Source organism: Oenanthe melanoleuca, chromosome 19 (genome assembly GCF_029582105.1).
Source record: "Oenanthe melanoleuca isolate GR-GAL-2019-014 chromosome 19, OMel1.0, whole genome shotgun sequence".
Lineage (NCBI taxonomy): Eukaryota > Metazoa > Chordata > Aves > Passeriformes > Muscicapidae > Oenanthe > Oenanthe melanoleuca.
Window position 1 is genome coordinate 3669537 of NC_079352.1, and position 20195 is coordinate 3689731.

The 20195-nt window shown below is 43.8% G+C and overlaps 1 protein-coding gene across 1 annotated transcript; it reads left to right on the top strand.

The window, feature by feature from the left end:
- The first annotated feature begins 312 nt into the window (after positions 1 to 312).
- On the top strand, positions 313 to 17350 carry BLMH (bleomycin hydrolase). The gene is made up of 12 exons (XM_056506848.1): positions 313 to 484; positions 883 to 1080; positions 1430 to 1539; positions 2184 to 2325; positions 3535 to 3623; positions 4909 to 5001; positions 8486 to 8641; positions 9136 to 9294; positions 9379 to 9446; positions 9832 to 9949; positions 11618 to 11687; positions 16379 to 17350. The coding sequence occupies exons 1-12, from the start codon at positions 472 to 474 to the stop codon at positions 16528 to 16530; spliced, it is 1368 nt and encodes a 455-aa protein (XP_056362823.1). The 5' UTR covers positions 313 to 471; the 3' UTR covers positions 16531 to 17350.
- Positions 17351 to 20195: the final 2845 nt, after the last annotated feature.

Below are 20195 nucleotides of genomic sequence, written 5' to 3' on the forward strand. Positions count from 1 at the left end.
GCACTGACTGAGCTCGGCCCACAAAGAGCCCCCGGCACTGACGCTCCCAGCGCTCCAGGCAGTGTGGAATGTTCTGGAGCCGGGATTGTGTGCGTGAGGGGTCGCTGTGAGGGGCCAGCGAGAGGGGTCCGTGTAAGGGGCCGGTGTGAGAGACGTGTGCGAGGGCTCCGTGTGAGGGGGTCTGTGTGAGGGAGGGCTCGTTGTCAGCGACCGCTGTAAGGCGCCAGAATGAGGGGTCGGTGTCAGCGATCGCTGTGAGGCGCCAGTGTGAGGGGTCTCAGTGAGGGGCCGCCCCGCCGGCTCCCCGCACCAAACGTGTCCCTCGCCTCTCGCCGTCCGCCCCCCCGCGCCGCCGCTCGCCCCCCTCGCCCCCGGCCGCGGCCCCGGGCCCCTCTTCCGGCTTCCGGTGCCGGCGCTATAAGAGCCGCTTCCGCCTCGGGCCCGCGCCGGGATCGTGCTGCCGGTGCCGCCATGAACGCCCGCGGTGAGGGGGGCCCGTCCGTGAGGGGCGGGCGCGGGCGGATGGGGTGCAGTGGTACCTCAGCGAGGGGGGGGAACGGTTACCGGGGTGGGGGTCATCGATCACTTAGCATTGTGTCAGGGGAGGGAAATTACCGGGGCAGGGAGGGGGTTACCGGCCCTTACCGGGGGTATGTAATCCGGGGGTTGGGAGACTCATGGTTACCTCAGCCATAAGTGAGGCGGGGGGGGAATTACCGGGACCTTAGCGAGTCTGTAGGCAGAGATAACGTGCCCGCTGCAGGGAGGGGAGAGACGGGAGCCTCACCGTTAGCTCGGCGGTGGTGGGAGGGGATCGGTGTGTGTGTGTGCGGGACCGGCCGTGCCCCTGCCCGGCCGTGACGCTGCCCCGCTGTCCCGCAGGGCTGAGCACCGAGAAGGCCGTCGCCTTCACTCGGCGGCTGCGGGCCGAGCCGCAGTTCCTGCTGGCCCAGAACGTGGCCACATGCAACGACCCGCTGGAGGTGTGCCTGCAGCGGCAGGTGGTGCAGGACACGGTGCAGGTGTTCCAGCACGCCGTGCCCGCCGAGGGCAAGCCCGTCACCAACCAGAAGAACTCCGGTAAGCGCGCTCGGGGCCGGGGGCGGTGTTTGGGGGCTGGTTGTGCTCCTGGGGGCGGCCGCTGCTCCGGAGCTCTTTGTCCGGGTTTCCGAGCAAAGTCAGCATCCTCCTCAGTTAATAACACACGTTAGACTTGCAGCGTTTGCCTCTTTTCCCTTCTGCATGGTGTAATTGAGAGATGTGCTTGCAACAAAAGATTTCAGAATACCTCCAGAGCTTTTTGGTGTTGTAGAAGCCCGGCCAAAGGCTCGAGGCAGAACTGTGTCATGAATCTCGTGGTAAAACAGATTGTTGTGCAGCTCCTGAGCACAGGCGTTCCAGTTTAATTCGTGTTCCTTTGATCTCTCAGGGAGATGCTGGATCTTTTCCTGCCTCAACGCAATGCGTCTTCCTTTCATGAAGAAATACAACATTGAAGAGTTTGAGTTCAGCCAGTCCTATCTCTTTTTCTGGGATAAGGTACAGTCGTGTAGGTTGTTGTAGGATTGCTTTTGCAATCAGTTGTTAGTGTTGGGACAGAACTTCTTTTAGGCTGTATTGTTTTAGCATGTATGAGAAGGAACTTCAAAAATTCTTTAAAAATATATTTGTAAATGCAAGTGATTGAGCAAAGTGGGACTTTCAGCTTGAGAAGAAAGTTGTCAAGATGTTTTGAAAGAGTAGAAGTATTTTTTTTTTTTTTTCAAGACTTCTGTATATTTCAGAAGTTACTCGTTGCTGACTCAGGAGAAACATGGTAGCTCTGAGGTTTCAGTTGTGTTTGTGACCTGATGGGTGAGCTGTGTGCCTGCTTCTCCCCCTAAGGGAAATCAAGCTAATCTAATACTAGTTTGGGCCAGGCTTCATTGCATAACTTCTGCTTCCCATTTCTTGTTCCCCTACCCTCAAGTTCTGTGTCAAGTCACTCCTAAATACTTGATCTAAAAAAGAATTTTAATAGGGTAACCCCTGGAATGCTAGAGGGGAAAATGAGGACTTCATTGGATGAGCAGAAAGTTGCTTCATCTATTCTGTACTTGCAAAGAACTGAATACTCAGCAATTAATTAATGCATAATATGTCAGACTTAAAAGACTTTTTTTTCTAAAATCTTTGTGTTTCAGGTTGAGCGTTGTTACTACTTTTTAAATGCCTTTGTGGAAACAGCTCAGAAAAAGGAGCCAGTGGAAGGAAGACTGGTGCAATTCCTGCTCTCCAACCCCACGAATGATGGTGGACAGTGGGACATGCTGGTTAACATTATTGGTGAGAGAACTGGTCACAAGGAGCCCTTCCTGCAACTGCAGCCTGCTTTGGGGAATGGGGAATGGACTAGAATAAGAAATTTAGCTTGAGACCTGAGAATTGCCAATTCTTTTTTAATCAAAGACTTTTTTGGGGCCACATTATAAATATTGAGCTTAAATCTTGTCTGGCATCACTTTTGCATAGTCCTGTTGATGATAAAAGCTCAGAAGATCAACAAGTAATTAGATAGCCCTGACTTTCCATTTAATAAAAAGGTTCAATCCCCTTTTCCTCCAGTCATCAACTCAACCTCATTTATTTATAGCCATGTACACAATGTTTAGGGCACATGGTAAGGAAAAAGGCCCTGCTGGACTGGGGTGTGTCTGCAAAGCAGGAGCAAAACTACCTGGAATTGCAGCCTGAAGTTGGTATAAAGATCAGTGAGAAGGAATTGATGTGGAATGTGGCAGTGCTGGTCTTACAAAGCTCCAGCAGGAAGGGGATCCTACGCTGCTGGAGATACTTAATTACAGCAGCACATGCTCTCATTTGTGTTGTGAAACAATGTGACACCTTTGTAAATCAACAAGCCAATAATACAAATTTGGAATCACAAAAGGAATTTGTTTCTTTGAAGCCTGGAGGTTCCTTTTTTCCTCATCCCATTGCTGTAAATACTTAATCAGGGCAGAGATTTTGGCTGCTGCTGTTACATCCAGAGCCTTGCATGCTGAGATCTGGGAGTGGTACTGTAATGCAGGAAGTCACTGAGCTGCTGCTGGTGTTTTATAAAAGTTGAGGAGGAAAGGAGACTGGGAAGTCAATTTTAACTTTAGATAATTTAGGTGAAGTGATTGATAGGAGGCCCAGTTCTTTAGAAGGTATTTCAGGAGATTAATTTTAAAGTAATCAAGGGGGTTTTTTTTCCTGGAGAGCAAGACTTACTGAAGCACTAATTAATTCAGAACTTTGAAGTGTTGAGTTAAATAGTATTGATAGTTCAGGGATTCCAAGTTCTGGGATCCCTGTGGAATGAAGATCAGAGGTCGAGATTGTCACAAATTAAAATGTAAACTTTGGTACTTTTAACCTTTAAATAAGATCTTTTCCCTTGTAATCTCTGCACAAACACAAACTGTCTTTATCTTTTGTATAGGTATGAGCAGTAGGAGCATCTATTATGTGAAAAAGCCAGTTATTAACCTGTAGTTTTATCTCTTTTAGAGAAGTATGGTCTTGTCCCCAAGAAATACTTCCCAGAGTCTCACACCACAGAGGCTACCAGAAGGATGAATGAGATCTTGAATCATAAGGTAAAATTGATTTAGATGATAAAACTTAGGAGAGGGGATGGGAGTGAACCTGCTCCAAATGTTCCTAATCACCTTATTCTTATTGACCTAAGTGTTAAGTGCATCTCAGCAACTTAAATTTATTTACAAGCAGCCTAAAGTCTCAGCAAAGTCTGATGTTCATCTTGAAACATGGAGCAGGAAGGTGAGATCATGGAAGATGTTCATGGTCAGGCTTCAGTAGCTTGAAAGTACCTTTTGTGGTTTTAGTAGCAGTTATTCCTAATCCTCAAATTTCCTAAGATTTCTTGACATGTGGCTGCTTAAATCTGTTTCTGCAAAACCAGCACATGTGTCTAATTGTCTTTTTCCCACCATTTCAGTATCTCATCTCCATGTGTGCCAAGGTTTCTATAGATGTCTGCCAAATGTGGTGAAAAAGATGGAAGAAAAAATAGTATTTTAAAAACACACTGCATGTAAAAAATCAGCTTTCAGTATAGAAGTGCACAGCTTTGCCTGAAGGAAGGTGTTAACTCACACCCTGAACTGCAGAAATAAATTAGCCTGGGAAGATGCTAGTCTAGGTAGCTAGATGAAAAAGGCAATTAAAACATTTTTTACAGTTTGCTACATTTTTTCCAGTTCATATACTGCACGCCCAGGGAAAACTGCCTGCTGAAATCCACATAAAAAATGCAAAATGCGTGGTGGAATGAGCTTGGGCATTTTAAATGTTGTTAATGCTGTTCTAATCCTGAGCATGGCAAAGCAGCTGGTCCTGAGGGATCCCCATCACTGTTCCTGGCCTTATGGATGGTGACACTAATGGGAAGCTTGTGCAGCTCTGGCTGCAGCTGTGCATGCAGTGGGGAAATGCCCCTTTCTTTTCATCAGCCAAGTGATCAATTATGCATTAGAATTGCAAAATAAATGTGACATTATGAAGGAAGTGTGCTCTGTGAGTCACAGAGGTGCTGGTGTGTGTGGATGTTTTGGCATCATTTACAGGAATGAGAAAAATCAAACTTTAAGAGCTTAATGGGTGCAAGCCTCACATCAGTGATTGGAAGTGGTAACTGAATTGTGACTATTTGTTAATTTTATGGTGATATTTTACTTTAGCAGCATTCAATTATCTTGTTATTTTTTAATGAATCAATCTCTAACAAAGCTTATTTTCATTTAGAAAACATGTTATGAAGAATAAAATAGGTGCTTGAAACAAGCAGATAGGAATTCCTTAAAAATGATCAGGTGGCACTTTTCATACCCTTTATAACAAAGTGACTTTATCTTTAAACAGATGAGAGAATACTGCTTGAGGCTAAGAAATATGGTGGAAAGTGGAGGAAACAAAGGAGAGCTTTGTGCTGCCATGGACATGATGATAGAAGAGGTAAATAAACTGGTGTTACATGAGTCTTGGAACACAGGGCTGGAATGGATGAGATTCCTTACTTTTGTTGTGTGGCTGTTGGAACAGCCAAAACAAGTGCCTCTTGTTGCTTAACAAAGTGTTCTTGAAGCTCTTCAAGTGAATTTGTTTTGCAGTGGCTTGTTGCTTACCTCATTCTGAGCTTCTCTAATCCTTCCAGACAAATATTTTGAATCCATAGGTTTCAGAATGATGATATTTTACAGACATCTGCACCTTGCTGTAGGAAAAGCAGCATTTTGTCTCTGGAAAGATCAGAACAGTGGCCTGTCAGGCTCTTGTAAATAACAGGAAAGGTTGGTATTTGCATTCTGATGGCTTTGAATGCAAATCTTGTAAGCACAAGTGTTGTGCAAGGATTCCCCACAAGAGAGCAGAAAAGAACCACAAAAGGGAGGTGTCTGCACAAGGCTGAGTCCAGCTGAGGGCTGGTCCTGGGGGGCAGCAGAGGAATGAATTGCAGCACGATTTTGGTTGTGGATTGACTCCATCACTGCCAATGTGTCTGCAGTGCCTGAACCTCCTCCTGCTCACACAAACCCACATCACTTTTCTCATTCTGTGCTGCTCACACTTGATTCTTAAACTGCCAAAAATAACTTAAACTTGTGGCTGTTTTAGTGTGACTGAGTCCATGCACTTTAAAGAAGTATGTATTTAATTTATTGCTCAAACATACAATGCCAAGTGACCTAGTGGTTAAATGTCTTTAGATGAGTCAAGAAATCAAATGTTTTGGTGTTGTGTGTTACCTTTTTCTGCAATCCACTGAACATTACTGTTAGGCAGAACCCACCTTGGGCTACCTCTGTAAAGTTTTAGTTCCATATTGATTAATGTTGTCTTGGGTTTTGGAAATTCATCTTTGCTCTTCATGTAAAATTCTGTAGCTTCTTTTTATCTAGTTTTAAGGTTATGTTAAAAGAAGAAAACTGCTTTGTGTTCCTTGGGTTTCATCAAAACTGTTGTGAAATTCATGCCTTAAGAATGCTGTGCTTTGAGCCTACTCCAGAATGTTGCAAATCTGCAACAAGTTCTTAGTTCAGAGATGAATTACTGTAACTTACATGTAGTGTGTGTCCAAAAACCCTTGGGGGATTCTGTAGCAGACATCAAAAGCTTCTTAGAGATAGTCCCTCTTAGGGCAGGGACACACAGTTCACTGCTAAATGTTTCTTCATTTATTTGGAGACTCTCTTGCCCTCTGACAAGAGATCCTGGAACTGACATGAAAAGTTCTTAACTGATTGCAGTTTGTCTGTTCTGTAAAAGGTTGTGCTTAAGTCTCTGAGAGTAATAGCATTTCTTCCTGCAGTAGTAAAGGTGGTTTGCATGTGTTTGGATGTGTATGAGTGGTGCCTCTGTATTTTTGTGGCAAAGCAGAACTTGGTTTTGTTCTGGGAGGTTCTATTTGAATAGCAAATCTTGGTTTGCTCCAGCCAGGAGCAGCAGTACTTGAGCTGAAATGGGGCAATTGTTGTGGAACACTGGATTAAATATTCACTCCAGAACGGTAAAAACATTCTTATCAAACCAGTGCACAGCAGGTCAGAAGCTGAAATCGGTGCAGTTCATGTGACAGAATTTTTCTTCCTTTGCTGTTCTCCTTTGTAGACTCTTCCTTATCAGGAGTGTCCTCCTTTTCCCCTCCTCATTCATTGTGGGGTTTAGCACAAGCCACTCTGTCTTTGCCTTATCTTGCTTCTAGTTGTCACTAGGGCAATGTAGCTCACCTTTTAGTTTAAATATGTTTATTTTATTTATTGGTAGAGGAAGCTTGTGAGATATGAAGAGAGTGCCTATGTTGGGTGTGGTGGCAAAACAATTGAAGGAGGCCATTCCAGGCTCCAATGTCTCCATCATTTTCCTTCCCCTGGCTGGAGCCCATTTGGTTGCTGCTCTCCTTTTAGGTATTTTTCTTGCTTATTTTGTGTTCCTGGCCTCATCTCAGCGCTTGTGGTTATCTGAGGTAATGTGGGTGTAGCCACAGCAAATGGTGCCTTTTGTGCAGTCTGTGCAAAATTAAATATTTATAGTAGTTCAGGGGTTTCTATTTGCTCTTTACCATATTTATTGAGAAATGTGAGTTCCTGCAGTGGAAGCCTTGTGCCCACACCATTGTTTCAACCTGTAATTAATCTTTTCACATGTTTTCTTAAATTGCTCAGAGCAAGAGCACCTTTATTTAGCAGGAGCATTACTGCCAGCACAAAGAGCACATTAATATAATGCCAGTTCTTATGGAACCTTAGGATCAGCTCCAGAAAGAGTGAAATCAGCTTTGGGAAAGGTATTGTGTCTACTCTGCTGTGAAAGTGTGAAGACTGCCAGGCTGGGAAAGCTGGCACAGACCACAGGAGCTGGATCCCAGTGCAGAAGGTGCAGCTGAGATTTGACTCCCTCTCCCTTATTTTAAATAACCTGATGGCTCTTTGCAAGGAAGAGACGTGCTCAGGACATGGACAGAGCTGAGAATCAGTGTCAGCTGAAATAAAACAGATTCAAACCTGTTTAACTGTGCTTAAATTCCCTGTCCCCAGAGTACCTGTGGCAGGTCCTGCTCTGTATCTCTAAAGACACTCACTGCCAGTGTTGGCACATTTTCTGATAAGCCCTGTGAGAAACTACAGTAGTGGTTCTGAAGTGCAATTTTATATTCTAATTTACAGAGAGGCTGATGGCTTGAAATCTGGTCAACTTTTTTGTGCTAAAAATCCAAAGATAGCTGCCAGCTGCAAAGGATGTCACAGGCAGCAGGCAGGGAGCTGGAATTAAGTTGCATAACCTGCCAGCTCAGCCCTAAACAGAGATGTTGTTAAATGTATTAAAAGAGATGAGGAGATTATTTTGGGATTTTGAAAAGAAGCAAAGCCCATCTTTGAAATCCAAATGAATATTAGAGTGAAAAATGAATTAATACAGGGATAAAATGCCCATGTTAAAAGGTCTGGTTTGTCTCTGCATGGGGCAAACCAGCTGGTGGAGCAGGTGATGCTGAATGATCAAGCCTTTTGAGAATCAATTTGTTAAAGTTTCTCTGGCAGTGTTGGAGGAGCTTCAGAATTACATATGAAATGTTGTAATGAGGCTGGGAAGTGCCCTGTTTTTTGCTTTGGGCTGCTGCATTCCTAGGATAACCTGGAATTTGTAAGCTTCTGTTTTGCCCGGTGGTTGATCTGAGAACATGGAGTGTGAGTGTGGAGATAAAGGCCTCAGGAAAATCAACAGAGCTTCTCAGATTGGTTTTGAGCTGCTGAAACACCAAGATTTCAGGAGCTGACTGCAGATAATTGATGTGCATGTGTTTATTGATGGTGACCACTACAATCCTACTTCTCCAGCTGGTTCTCACACAGGGAAATCCATGCTGCAGTGGCATTGCTGTGGTAGGAGAGGCACAGCTGCATGTTCCAGCAGGCTCACAGCTGTTTGCTTCTCTGGGCAGGTATTCAGAATAGTGAGCACTTGCCTGGGCAGCCCTCCGGAGACTTTCTGCTGGGAGTTCCGGGACAAGGAGAAGAACTACCACAAGTACGGCCCCATGACCCCGGTGCAGTTCTACAACGAGCATGTGAAGCCTTACTTCAACATGGAGGACAAGGTTGGGGGAGCTGAAAACTTTCCAAGGAATTTTTTTTCTGCTGCTAAGCCATTTATTTTCCACTGTTGACCCCTGTAGCTGCAGCATCTGGGATGGGCAGTGCTTGCCCAAGTCAGTGTGTTTATTCTCCCTGTTGTGATGTTTCTACTCTACCCTTCAATTATCTGGGATCTTGTGTTACAGTCCATGATGGTTTTGTAATGATAAAATATGCAATGATCTAATCAGTTGTAATATGTCATAAGGCAGACATTAGAGAAGGAATAACAGGCAGAGCTGCTCTGCCACAGTTATGAGGTGAACTTGGGAAACAAAACAAAAAACCCAACAAACACAACCTTAAAAAACCTCTTTACTTCAGCCAAGTGGCTTGTTTGCTAATGGGGCAGACAGCAGGCTGGGACAAAAGCCATTCCCTGAAATCCTTCTAGATTCAATATACAAATATTTCAGTTATATTGCTCCTTATTTTATGACATCTTGGTTTTTGGCAGATTTGTCTAGTGAATGATCCTCGACCCCAGAATCCCTACAACAGGCTCTACACAGTGGAATACCTGGGCAACATGGCTGGAGGGAGGAAAACCCTCTACAACAACCAGCCTGTGGAGGTCCTGAAGAAATTGGCTGCAGCATCTATTAAGGATGGCGAGGTGGGTTTGGTTTCTCTTCGTGGATGGCACAGTGCAGCCACTCCTGGGATTTGGCCCAGACATGACCCTTCCTTCTCTTTGCAGGCTGTGTGGTTTGGCTGTGATGTGGCAAAGCACTTCTATGGCAAGCTGGGAATCAATGACCTGAATATGTGAGTAGAGAATCAAACCAGAATGTCATTTGGGATACTCAGTGAAGACATAAACAGTCCTTTAGCTGCTCAATGAACTGATTTGTACATACTTTGGATTATATACTCCAGAAGAGTATATTTAAGTAATTCAGCAGCAGAGTTTTTTTTAACTTGTTAGTTTAATCTGAGTCATTTAAAGATGCACTATGAGTAGCATTATTAAAATGTCTAATATATCATGAGAGAAACTCCTAAAGGGATCAGGTTTTGCATTTTTTCTGACATTAAAATTGGTTGAACTCATATGCCTGTGCAGTGGCCCCTGGCACAGGACAGTCTCTTGAGTCCCTGACTTAGTCAGAACTCCCCCTGCATCCTTTCTCATTATTTGTCTTTCTGCTAGATTTAATCATGAGCTGGTGTTTGGGGTCTCCATCAAGAACATGAACAAAGCAGAACGACTGATCTTTGGAGAATCCCTGATGACCCATGCCATGGTCCTGACAGCTGTCACTGAGAAGGTAGAGTCTCCCTCCTGGAGTTCTGGTGCTGGCAGGGATGTGTGGAATATCCTGGCAGCTTTTGTGTCCTGGGCTCACTCAGAGTGTGCCACAACCCCCTGGTGCACAAGGCCTGCTTGTTTATTCCCTTTGTGTTGTTTGTGTCTTGAGTGTTCAGAACTATAAATATTTAACAAGGAGGGAAGCATTTTAGACATGTCAAAAGACTTTTCCTTTCACCCACAAACTTTGATTGGACAACCACTGCATGGTTAGTCCAGTCTGGTTTAGAGCCTGTTAAAATGCTGGTAGGAGGCACTTTGCAGCAGCTTTAACCTCCTGCAGCTCCCTGGCATGTGATCTCTGACCTCTAATTAGGGAAGAGAAATGGTGTCCAGCATAGCTCTGTGGCAAACAGCAAGCTGAGATGAATCCACAGCTAGATCTGCTCCTGGCACCATAACAAAGCACATAGTGAAGTCAAAAGGAGCATACAAAAACTTACAACTCAGGGTTATCTGCAAAGTTGATGTTTCCATTTATTTCTAGAAGTTGCCATTATTAAAGTTCCTTTGAAGTGATCTCTTCCTGTCCAGCTTGGCCTTGGCTTGAGAAGTAACAGCTTGCACAGCACTGAACAAGATTGCCTGAGCTGTGGAGTTTTGAGACTTGAAATGAGACTGCTGAGTAATAAGACTGGTCCAAGTTACTTTTTACAGCTCAATATAATTTTTTCCTGTTTCTGCATTCTGAGCTCTTAAGGCTTCCATTGTGTATCAGATTGCACAAACATTCCTCTAAATATCTAATTGAAAAACAAGGAAAACCTGGTACTTCTTAACCTTAATATGAAGGGGCTTTGAGAAACTGAGTTGTAAAATGTAATATTTTGGATTTACTTATTTTTTTATAAAAAGGTTTTGAAGATTAAAAAAATCATATGATTTTATAACATCAAAAATTTATGTAGATTCAATGCACCTTTTGGTTAAAAAGTTGCTGTACATGAATGTGCTCCTCCCAGTTGCTCTGAGCATCCAGAGTTGGCATCCTTGGTCTGGGAGCTCTTGAGTGTCCCATCTTATGGACTGTTCTCTCTTTTCATGGGAGAATAGAAGCATTACAACAATATTCCATTCAATATTAAAAATGGATTTATGGGGTGTTTTTCAGGTTAGTTTTTTGTATTAAAATATTTTAATTGCACAGCACCAGACTTGGGAGCTGTGTCCTTCAGCTGGATTCTCCAAGGGTTTGTACTTGCTCTTACCAATTCTGTTCTGAATTCTGACAGTTCCTTGGTCCTTTCCTCTAATTCCCAGTTCAGGAAAGTTGTGCATCCTGTATTTAATTTCTACCACACCCTGATGGGGGACAGGGACAGCAGCATAAATTGTGAGTCAGTTAAGTCCAAACTAGAATTTTAATTAGAAGTTAAATTTCAGCTTCCTGATGAAATAAATATTGATTGCAGACTCTCTTCTTCACCACATTTCCTCATATTTTATCTAAGTAGGTAGATCAGTATTTTATAAAATGGCATTTCTCCAGCCACAAGCAAGAAGCTATTGGGACTCTCAGGAGTGGAGCTCTGGTTTTCCTGGTGCTGGATTTGGATGTGGAAGGGGTTGCCTGCTCAGATGTGGCCTCTCCTTCACCACTGAATGTCATGGGCTTGTTTTGGCACAGGATGGGCAAGAAGATGCATTTGAAAAATGGAGAGTGGAGAACTCATGGGGTGAAGACCGTGGCAATAAAGGTAATTATAGTCATGAGAGCAGAAAGCTGAATGTTTGGAAATAAGGATGTGAAAGGGACAATCCAGACTGGTTTGTGTATGGAATGTGTGGGAAGATACTGATAGACTTCATCAAAAACTCATATTTTATCAAACTTTATTCCTGCATTATCAATTTTTGTTGAAGTTGTTCAGTTTATTGCAGGAAAGCTGCTGATGCTCTTAAGCCTTGATATCAGTTTGCTGTTGATCCCAAGTAAATTCCCATCTATTATCCCTGCCAAAAACCCCAGCAGCTGCAGGAGTTTGCTCTCCCTCTGTCACGCTGGTCAGAACCTTGGCTGTTTTGTTGCTTATAATCCTTTGCTGCAGAACACAAGTGTGGAAAATCTGGTAGCATGAGTCCAAAAACGTGATGGCACTTGAGACAGCAGGAACTCCTGTGGGTCTGTAACCAATCTGTGAAGGGACCATGGATAAAAGTTTGGCTGTATCAATAAAATAGGATCAGTTCCAAGGACTGCACTCTATAGAATGATTTTCCGTCCTGGTACAAAAGGAGAAATAAAGGATTCACTGCACCATTTTTAACTAAAGCTTTTGCTAACAGCCAAGCTTTAATCTGTGCACTGCACATGGGGCTCATGCTGGCTGTGGCTGCTGGTATTGAATAACCTTCCTGAGCCATGTGTGAAACTGAAGTGGTTTTTGTTTTCTTTAAAAGTGCTGTTTATCAATCACTGCAAGGCTTTGCTTACTGATTTTGTAGATGAGGAAATGAGGGCATGGCTGGTCCCAGCTTGTGCTGCAAACAGCTGCAGTGCAAACTGTTCAAAGTCAAACTTTTCAAACAGCTAACTGTGAAAAAAAATTTGAAAAATCATAATTCTGGTTGCCTTTTTGAAGCTGTGCCAAAGCCATGACATGCAGCCCCTCTCCTGTGGTTCTGTTTGTGCTGGGATTCTCCATGAGCTTGTTTTCCTGTTGCTGCTGTCCCAGCTGCCCTCTTGGGACACTTTGGGAAGGCTCTGAGGGCTGTGCCAGGGCCCTGTGCCAGCCTGGTGTGGCACCTGGCAGCAGTGTGGGCACAGCCCTGAATCACAGCTCAGAGCTGGTTTAGGAAATTGCTTCAGTGGCTTCCCTGCTCATGGAAACTGGGAATGACCATGGGGTGTTTCTCTGCTGGTCTGAGGGCAGCTCTGAGTTCCCCTGCTTTACCCTGCCAAGGCCAGGCAGCTTTTCCTACATGGAGTGGAGGAGAGCTCCACATTTTTGTTACCTCCTAAGACTGGCTGGATGTGGGCTCAGCCAGGGCACAGCCTCAGTGGTGAGTGTGCCAGGCCAGACTCTGTGTCCCCAGGAAAGAATCATTGCTGGCCACATTTTTCTGCTGCATGTTAATCCCAAATGTTGATTTGGTGTGGCAGAACTTTCCCAGGATATCTTGGTTTTCTTCTGGGAGTAGACTATTTCTGGAGAACTGTTTTAGGATGTGGTCTTATAAATAAGCTTTTCAATAACATGAACAATGAACAACTTAGAGGAAAACATAGAATATTCTTGGAATATTCTTGTTGTGGCCTCTTGGTCCTGCAGCAGTTTCTGTTCTGAGTTAACTGCATCCATTCACAGCAAAGTATTAAAAAAGCATCTTCAGACTTGACAAGACAATGAAACTGTTGACAGTATGGCAGTAGCGAAATGTTCTTTGGAATGTTGGATTAAGTAAAGGAGCCAAATCAATGCTGGGATACCATCAATGGCACAGGGCAGCAGCTGAACCCTGACACTGCTGCAAGTGGTGCCTGCTGTGCTGAGATTGAGCTGTGGCACCCAAATCCACACTCACCTCTCAAGAATGAGTTCAGGAGCTGTGTCAGAGGAGCTGGTTGTTCCTTTGAAATAAAATAGAAGCCCAGAGTGACTTGAATAAACCCTGCCCTATTTTGTCCCCATGGCATCTGTGTGGACTTTGCAGGGTGAGTCACTGTCCTTTATCTGCTTTTTACCAGGGGACACCATGGGCTCTGGAAAGTCTTGCTCCCTGACTGTGCTCTGTTTTGCTCAGGGAGTTGCCTGGAAAAATGCCTTGACAGAAAATCCCATCAGAAATAGGAAGTTTGACTCTATTTTGGGGAGTTGAATCCCTGAATGATTTTCTTGGGTATGACCAAAATGAACTGCTCTGGAGCAAAAGGCAATTGGGCACATCCTGCAGGGCTCCTTCCCAAACCCTGGGAGAGGTAACTGAGAGTCACAGCATCATTTTGGTTGGAAAACCCCTTTTAAGGTCCAAAGGAAATCCAACTGTTCACCCAGCACTGCCAAATCCCCACTGAGCCATGTCACCAATGTCACATCTACACATTATTTAAATCCCTTCAGGGACTGTGACTCAACTTGATGGGGTTTCTCCTTCCTGCCCTCATTTTCCACTCTCCAATGTCCTGTAGTAGCTGTGTAGGAGGGTGAGGACTCAGTTTGTGTGAGCTGTCTTGCAGTGCCACTGAGTCTGTATCTCTCTGTGATAAGAGTTAAGATTTTTATCTTATCTGCCTTGTTAAGGAATTGGGAAGCTGTGCTTGGGTAAGTCCAACACAAGAAACCAGAGTCCACATGAGTGAAGAGTCAGCCAAGAATGATGCAAAACTTGGCACATCCCAGCTGGGTGTGGGGGATAAGAGTAAGCCCCAACTCCCAGGATTTCTTGGACAGGGTGATCAAGGGTCCAGTGTGCAATAGAACAGCAGGGACTGGACTTGAGCCATTAAACAATCAGCAAAAATGAGTTTTTTGTGAGGAAAGAGCAGTCTCTCTTTCATGTGGGGTTCCCTGTTTTTCCAAGTACAGTCCAGGGTGCCAGGTGCCATTTGTTTACCCTGAGTGGAATGGTGCAAGACTGGAGAGATTGGGACTCCTGGTTTGGGAATTATGGGATGGAGTCAGTTATATGTTCACAGTTCAGAGTGGGCAGAACTGAAATCTTTTGGTAGTGCTTGCCCTGGAGAAAGGGAACCCCTGTGAGCCAGCCCAGCTTTGCCTCCCCTAAATATTAAGGAATTACATGTATATCTGTTGTATAAGTGTTTCTGGGACCATGTGTGTTTTTCCTAAAGGAATGAACACAGCTGCTGACAAACATTGCTTGTTTTCTGAGGCAAAAAAGTCACTTCCCAATCAAATATTTACTTTGTTTTATTGGCTCTTTTCCAGCCACACAGGCAAGTTTAATTATTCTTAGTCTTTTGTTCTGGAGACACACAGGACATTATCTAACTTTGAACCCAGCTTATCCCATAGGATATCTCTTTTTAAAAGCAAGGAAGAGGGGAATACTAAATCACACTGAGGAAAGGGGTCCATCTGCTTTTTTTGGCATGAAAGGAGCTTTTCTAGGATGCATCTCCAGCTAGAAGTCGGCTCCCTTTGGGCTTTTCATGTTTTGTGCTGGCTGTTGCTGTCCTGCAGGAAGGCATTTCAGGGATTTAACTGTAGGATTTAACCCCCAGTGCCTGTCTGTGCATCTCATCCCAAAAGTGCCCTGTGACAGAGGCACTGCTGGTTTGCTCTCCCCGGGCAGGGGTTACAGCACAAGCTCCATGTGGCTTCTCCAAGGCTCTTTGGGGACTTTGGGGGGCTTCCCAGGTGTCTGTAGGATATGTGTGGGGGTCTGCACTGCCCAGGCCTCCCCAAAGTTGAGTTATTTGCATGTTCTGGAGTCGTGCTTGGCACTTCCTCCCTGCTCAGACACCGCGATCCCAATCGGCTCCGAGGGACAGGATGTCAGAGGCAGAGTTCATTAATCCTCTCAGGGTGCAATTACTTGTTGGCTCTTGGGAGTGAGAGGTTTTTGTGTGTCCCAAGAACTCATATCCTGAAGAGAGGATAATCAAGGCAGCTCCCTTTGGCAGTGTTTCCAAAATGGCTTCTAGCTTGGGTTACAGTTGATAGGGGTTTTAATTTATGGGATTATCTGATTTCTTGCTTTAGAAACAAGATGGTGGAGATAGATGCATTTATTGTCCATATTCTTTGGACATTTTCTTGTTTCATTTGATTGCGTGATGATACAATATAAGGACACGAGGAACTTTATTACATAAAGCCTTTTCATCTGTCTCCTAAATGCTTCCTTTCTCACAGCCACTCTTACTCCCAGTTCACCTGGAATAGCTTCTTTCCAGTGGTAGCTCTCTGCTAAAACCTCTAAAGTGAATTCCCTCACTCCCAGTTCAAAGGGTGTTCACTTTCATTTTAATGTTAAGGGAGACAATTAGGATTTGCTTCAGCCTAAGTGTGATTTAATGAGGAAAGCAGTGGCTGCCTCTTATTGCAAAAACTAAACCAAGAAAGTTTTCTTAGAACAAGTTGATATTCACCTGAAAAATTCTAAAGCCTCAAATAGATTTAGATAATTTTACATTCTGCCTTAAAGCATTGGTAATTCCCTTGAGTGTTCTCAATGCTCACTTTAACAGAGCAGACATAAATTGTAGATATTCTGGCTGTTGTTTTTCCTGGTGGGCTTCTTGCCTGACCTTTTGGTGCACACAAAGTCCATCCTGTACATGAACTTCCTGCAGATATTTTTGGTGTGTTTGGAGAGATAACCAGTGTGACCAGGCCATGTTTAATGCATCATTCATAGGCGAGGCTTGCCTGTGGCTGCTCTCCTGCAGTGGCTCTGTGCTGTGATGCTGTTTTCCCCCCAGGTTACCTGATCATGACCGATGACTGGTTCTCCGAGTACGTGTACGAGGTGGTGGTGGACAAGAAGCACGTGCCCGAGGAGATCCTGGCCGTGATGCAGCAGGAGCCCATTGTTCTGCCAGCCTGGGACCCCATGGGGGCTTTGGCCAAGTGAAGCACGGAGCATTTGCTTCCTCATGGCCATCAGAAGTAGCTGCAATAGAGAATTCCAGTGGTCGGAAGCCATAGCCAAACGATAACGAGACCGAGCCTCGGTCCCTATTCCTGAAATGTAAGTTAAGGATCCTTGGGAAATAGCGCTTCACTGATCCCAGCTCTCAGACAGGCTGCTCCAAAACTCCAAAGGGAAAAGGAAAACAAAACTCACAATGAAAGCAGATAAGTGCTGTCAATGGCAGTTTGATTTTACCTTCAACTTTTAATGTGAATCAGCGTAGTAATGTAGTAAAATTATCTTGACCAATGTTTTCCCTAGAAAAAATGGGCATTAAAGGCCCTTTAGAATTAATAGTTAGGTGATTGCTAGAGCAAACATATTGAGATAATTAACCAATTATGGTTTGACTTGTCCTGTAAAAGAACTCCCCCAAAATATTTTATATATTTACACTTTTAGTTTTGCTAAAGTTTTGGAGAGGACATATGAATTGAAACTGCTAAAAATGACCTTTAGAAAATTTTCCAGCAGAACTGGGGAAGGAGAACGGTTTCCTTGAGGTATCCAGTTCCACTTGGTTTTATTCTTCCATTGTTGAGCTGGGACTGGATAACCCCCCAAGGGCAGTGCTATGTCTGTGTGCACAGGAGCGCTATTTTTCAGTTATTTTAGCAAGAACAACCATCAATATGTTCACAGGTGGAGTTAGTGTCATGCTCAACAGAAAAACCAACGTTTTAATTGCTGCATTTTATTTGGTTGTTTTAAAAAACAAGATGGTGCTATGAAGCTTTTGAATAAACACTTTCTAAAGTGACTGGGACTGTTCTGGTTTCTTTTTATAAAGAGGTGCATAAAGCTGATGGAATGGGAAAATGTTGGTGAGCTGCAATGAGGGTGTGGTGCCTCCATCACAGACCTTTAACAGAAATGGGTACAGAAATGGCACTGGTGGAGCTGATCCTCCTTTGGGCAGGGGGATGGAACAGATGATCCTCCAGGGACCCTTTTGGGGTCTCCTGCACAGTCTCCACTTTGTGCTGTCACTTGAGTGAAGGCAAGCAAAGAGTTCTTGGGCTCCCTGGTGGCTCTGACACGGAGCCAGATCTCTTGGAAAGCTGTGCTATGCACAATATTTTCGTTATGACTAATGCATGTGTTGTTTTGGGGGCTTTTTCCTCTTCCAAAAGGTCAGTAAGTTTAGTCCTTCAAGATCTTTCTACTTATAACTTTTAACACCAGTTCTTCTGTTTCCTCTGTGCTATCTATGAGTATGATATCAACCAAGGAGAATTAACTTTTTCTCTAGAGTTTAACTGACATTTTTGTTGCTGGTGGTAGCACTGATGAGGATTGAGCTTGATAAAGTCAAAACTGATTCCAAGCCAGTTTTTGTTGGTTTCAGTATTTTAAAGTATTGTCCAGCCTGTGCTTATCTCCCCAGTTTTTGCCCAGATATTTCCCTGTACACTTTATACAATAGTATTGTGGATTTTTTTTCCCTTTCCTTCACTAAGCACAGAAAATCCACATGGCTGAAACACATTATGGGGAATGAAGCCAATCTGGCAGCAACACTTTTATAAAATTGCAGGCATAAAGTAAGTTCTTTCCAAGGTGGAATTGGGAATGCAGATGCCAAGGTGAGAGCTGTGATTTTTTCCTCTGGGGCAGTTGGACAAAGTGCTCTGAGGTTTGTGCTGGTGCCACCAAGTCAAGGATGTTTCTCTGCCTGTGGGAGAACAGCCATGGAATCAAGGATTGGTACCTGCAGCTCTTGTTATCCATAAACAAGGGTAACTTGGGGTTGTTTTTGACCTGTAGTTTGAAATGTGGGTAAAATCTGTGGATGAAATTATTCCCCTTGTGTCCTGAGGGAAAGCTCACTGATGAGATCAGCAGTGCTCAGGTAAGGCTGGAGACAGCTGAGTGATGATGGAGCTGCCTTGAGCTCCCTCCTGAGCCTGAGGAAGTTCTCAGGGTCCTGCACAGCACAAGGCACAGCTGGATCCAGGGAGAGCCTCAGTCGCTTCCCAGGTGTGTAGGAGAGAGTTCACAGCCAGGGATTGCTCCCAATGAATTGTTCCAGCACTTCTCCAGAGTGTGTGCTGGAGGAATCAGCCACTTAACCCCTGTCAGTTCACAGGAAATGGTCCAAAGATGATAAAACATTAAACCTTCCAAGGGATGGAATGGAAACAATGTGGGAATAAGCCTGGCTTACTGCTGTGTTGTTGCTCAGCAAAGAAAGCTCTATGAACTGTATATCCAGACTATGAAAAAATTAACATACAGCTGCTAAAAAGATGCTTTGTGCCCACTGTATTTCAATGCTAATTTCTCACTTAGTGTATGTATATCATTTGCAAAGCCTTACCTTTAGATTGCTGAGGAACCAGCTGACCTAATAGTTTCCTTTTCCAGTTTATCAACAAAACCATGCAGTTTTCATGTGAGAATTCAAAGATCTTTCCTCTGACAGGCAGCAAATACTGACCAATAATGTTATGAAGTCAACTCTCAGATTTAATCAAGTGGCAGAAAATAAGAACAATTTCTAATGAAGGAACTGAGGAGGGGTTTTGTGTAGTTGTGGCTTGTGGCTTCTAGGAATCAGATTTCCCCATTGGAATGTGCTCTTAAAACAGTTGTAGTGGAAATAACAAAACCTCTCCAAAACTCATCCAACTCCAGATGTGCATCCCAGCACAGTGTGGAAAATTGCAGGGAAGGGCAATCAGAATTTCTTTTATCCCAAAGCCAATGGTAATAGCTTCTAAATGTAGTCTGATTGCTAACTAAGGAAAGATGAGAACAAACAAATATTGCAGGATTTGTTTGGTTTGTGTTATTTGGAAAATTGTTCCAATCCTTTTATTGGCAGTGAATCAGAGACACTTGCAGAGCCATTACTGATCTCACAGTACAGTTGGTTCTACTTTTATGAGGTCATTTGAGTGATAATTCCCATCCTTGTGCTGGAATCTGCAGCTGCTTTATCTGTGTGTCTTGTGTAAAGTCCATTTTCTTTCTCTTTTATTCATACTTTCCCTAAATCATCAGAGTTTCACCCACCAATGCCCAGATTTCATAAGATTCAGGAACTGGCTCAGTACAGGCCCTGAAAGTTTTTCACTTATGAGACAAATAAGGTGTTATAAGGTCAAGGAGTTTTGCCTGAAATCTCCACTCTGTTATTTCTATTATGTCCCAAAGGCTCCAGACTGTTTGGCAAGAAATGAAAAAAAAAAAAAAAAACCCAACACAACAAAACCAAAACCCAACAACTGCTGCAGAAGACATTAATGAAAAAACACCTGAATAAAAAGGCCTGGGCATAAAAACCCACTCTAAGCAGAGACTGAAATGGAGAAAAACCTCAGACAAAGGTCAAGATCCCTCTAAAATTTTTCAAACCCCAAGATATAATTTTGGAAAGAGGTGCTCTCAGTAAAGAGAATTTATTTTTTGTAAGAGCATAGAAAAAGTGAGTTTGGAAAACCCCTTCCAGTCTCCCAGAAGTGTTGAGCTGGAAATCTGTGAAAGGGAAGGTGTAGATTCCTTGTGCCATCCATCCTCCCAGGAAAGGAAAAATGCTGCTCTCCAGAGCACAAACATCCACAGCTGGATATCTGCAATTAAACCCTGTGCTGTGACCTCCA

Excerpts from the sequence above, each read along its gene's own strand:
- BLMH (XM_056506848.1), top strand. Across the intron at positions 2,326-3,534 it reads CATGCTGGTTAACATTATTG|AGAAGTATGGTCTTGTCCCC; the intron begins GTGAGAGAACTG and ends TATCTCTTTTAG. Across the intron at positions 8,642-9,135 it reads ACTTCAACATGGAGGACAAG|ATTTGTCTAGTGAATGATCC; the intron begins GTTGGGGGAGCT and ends GGTTTTTGGCAG.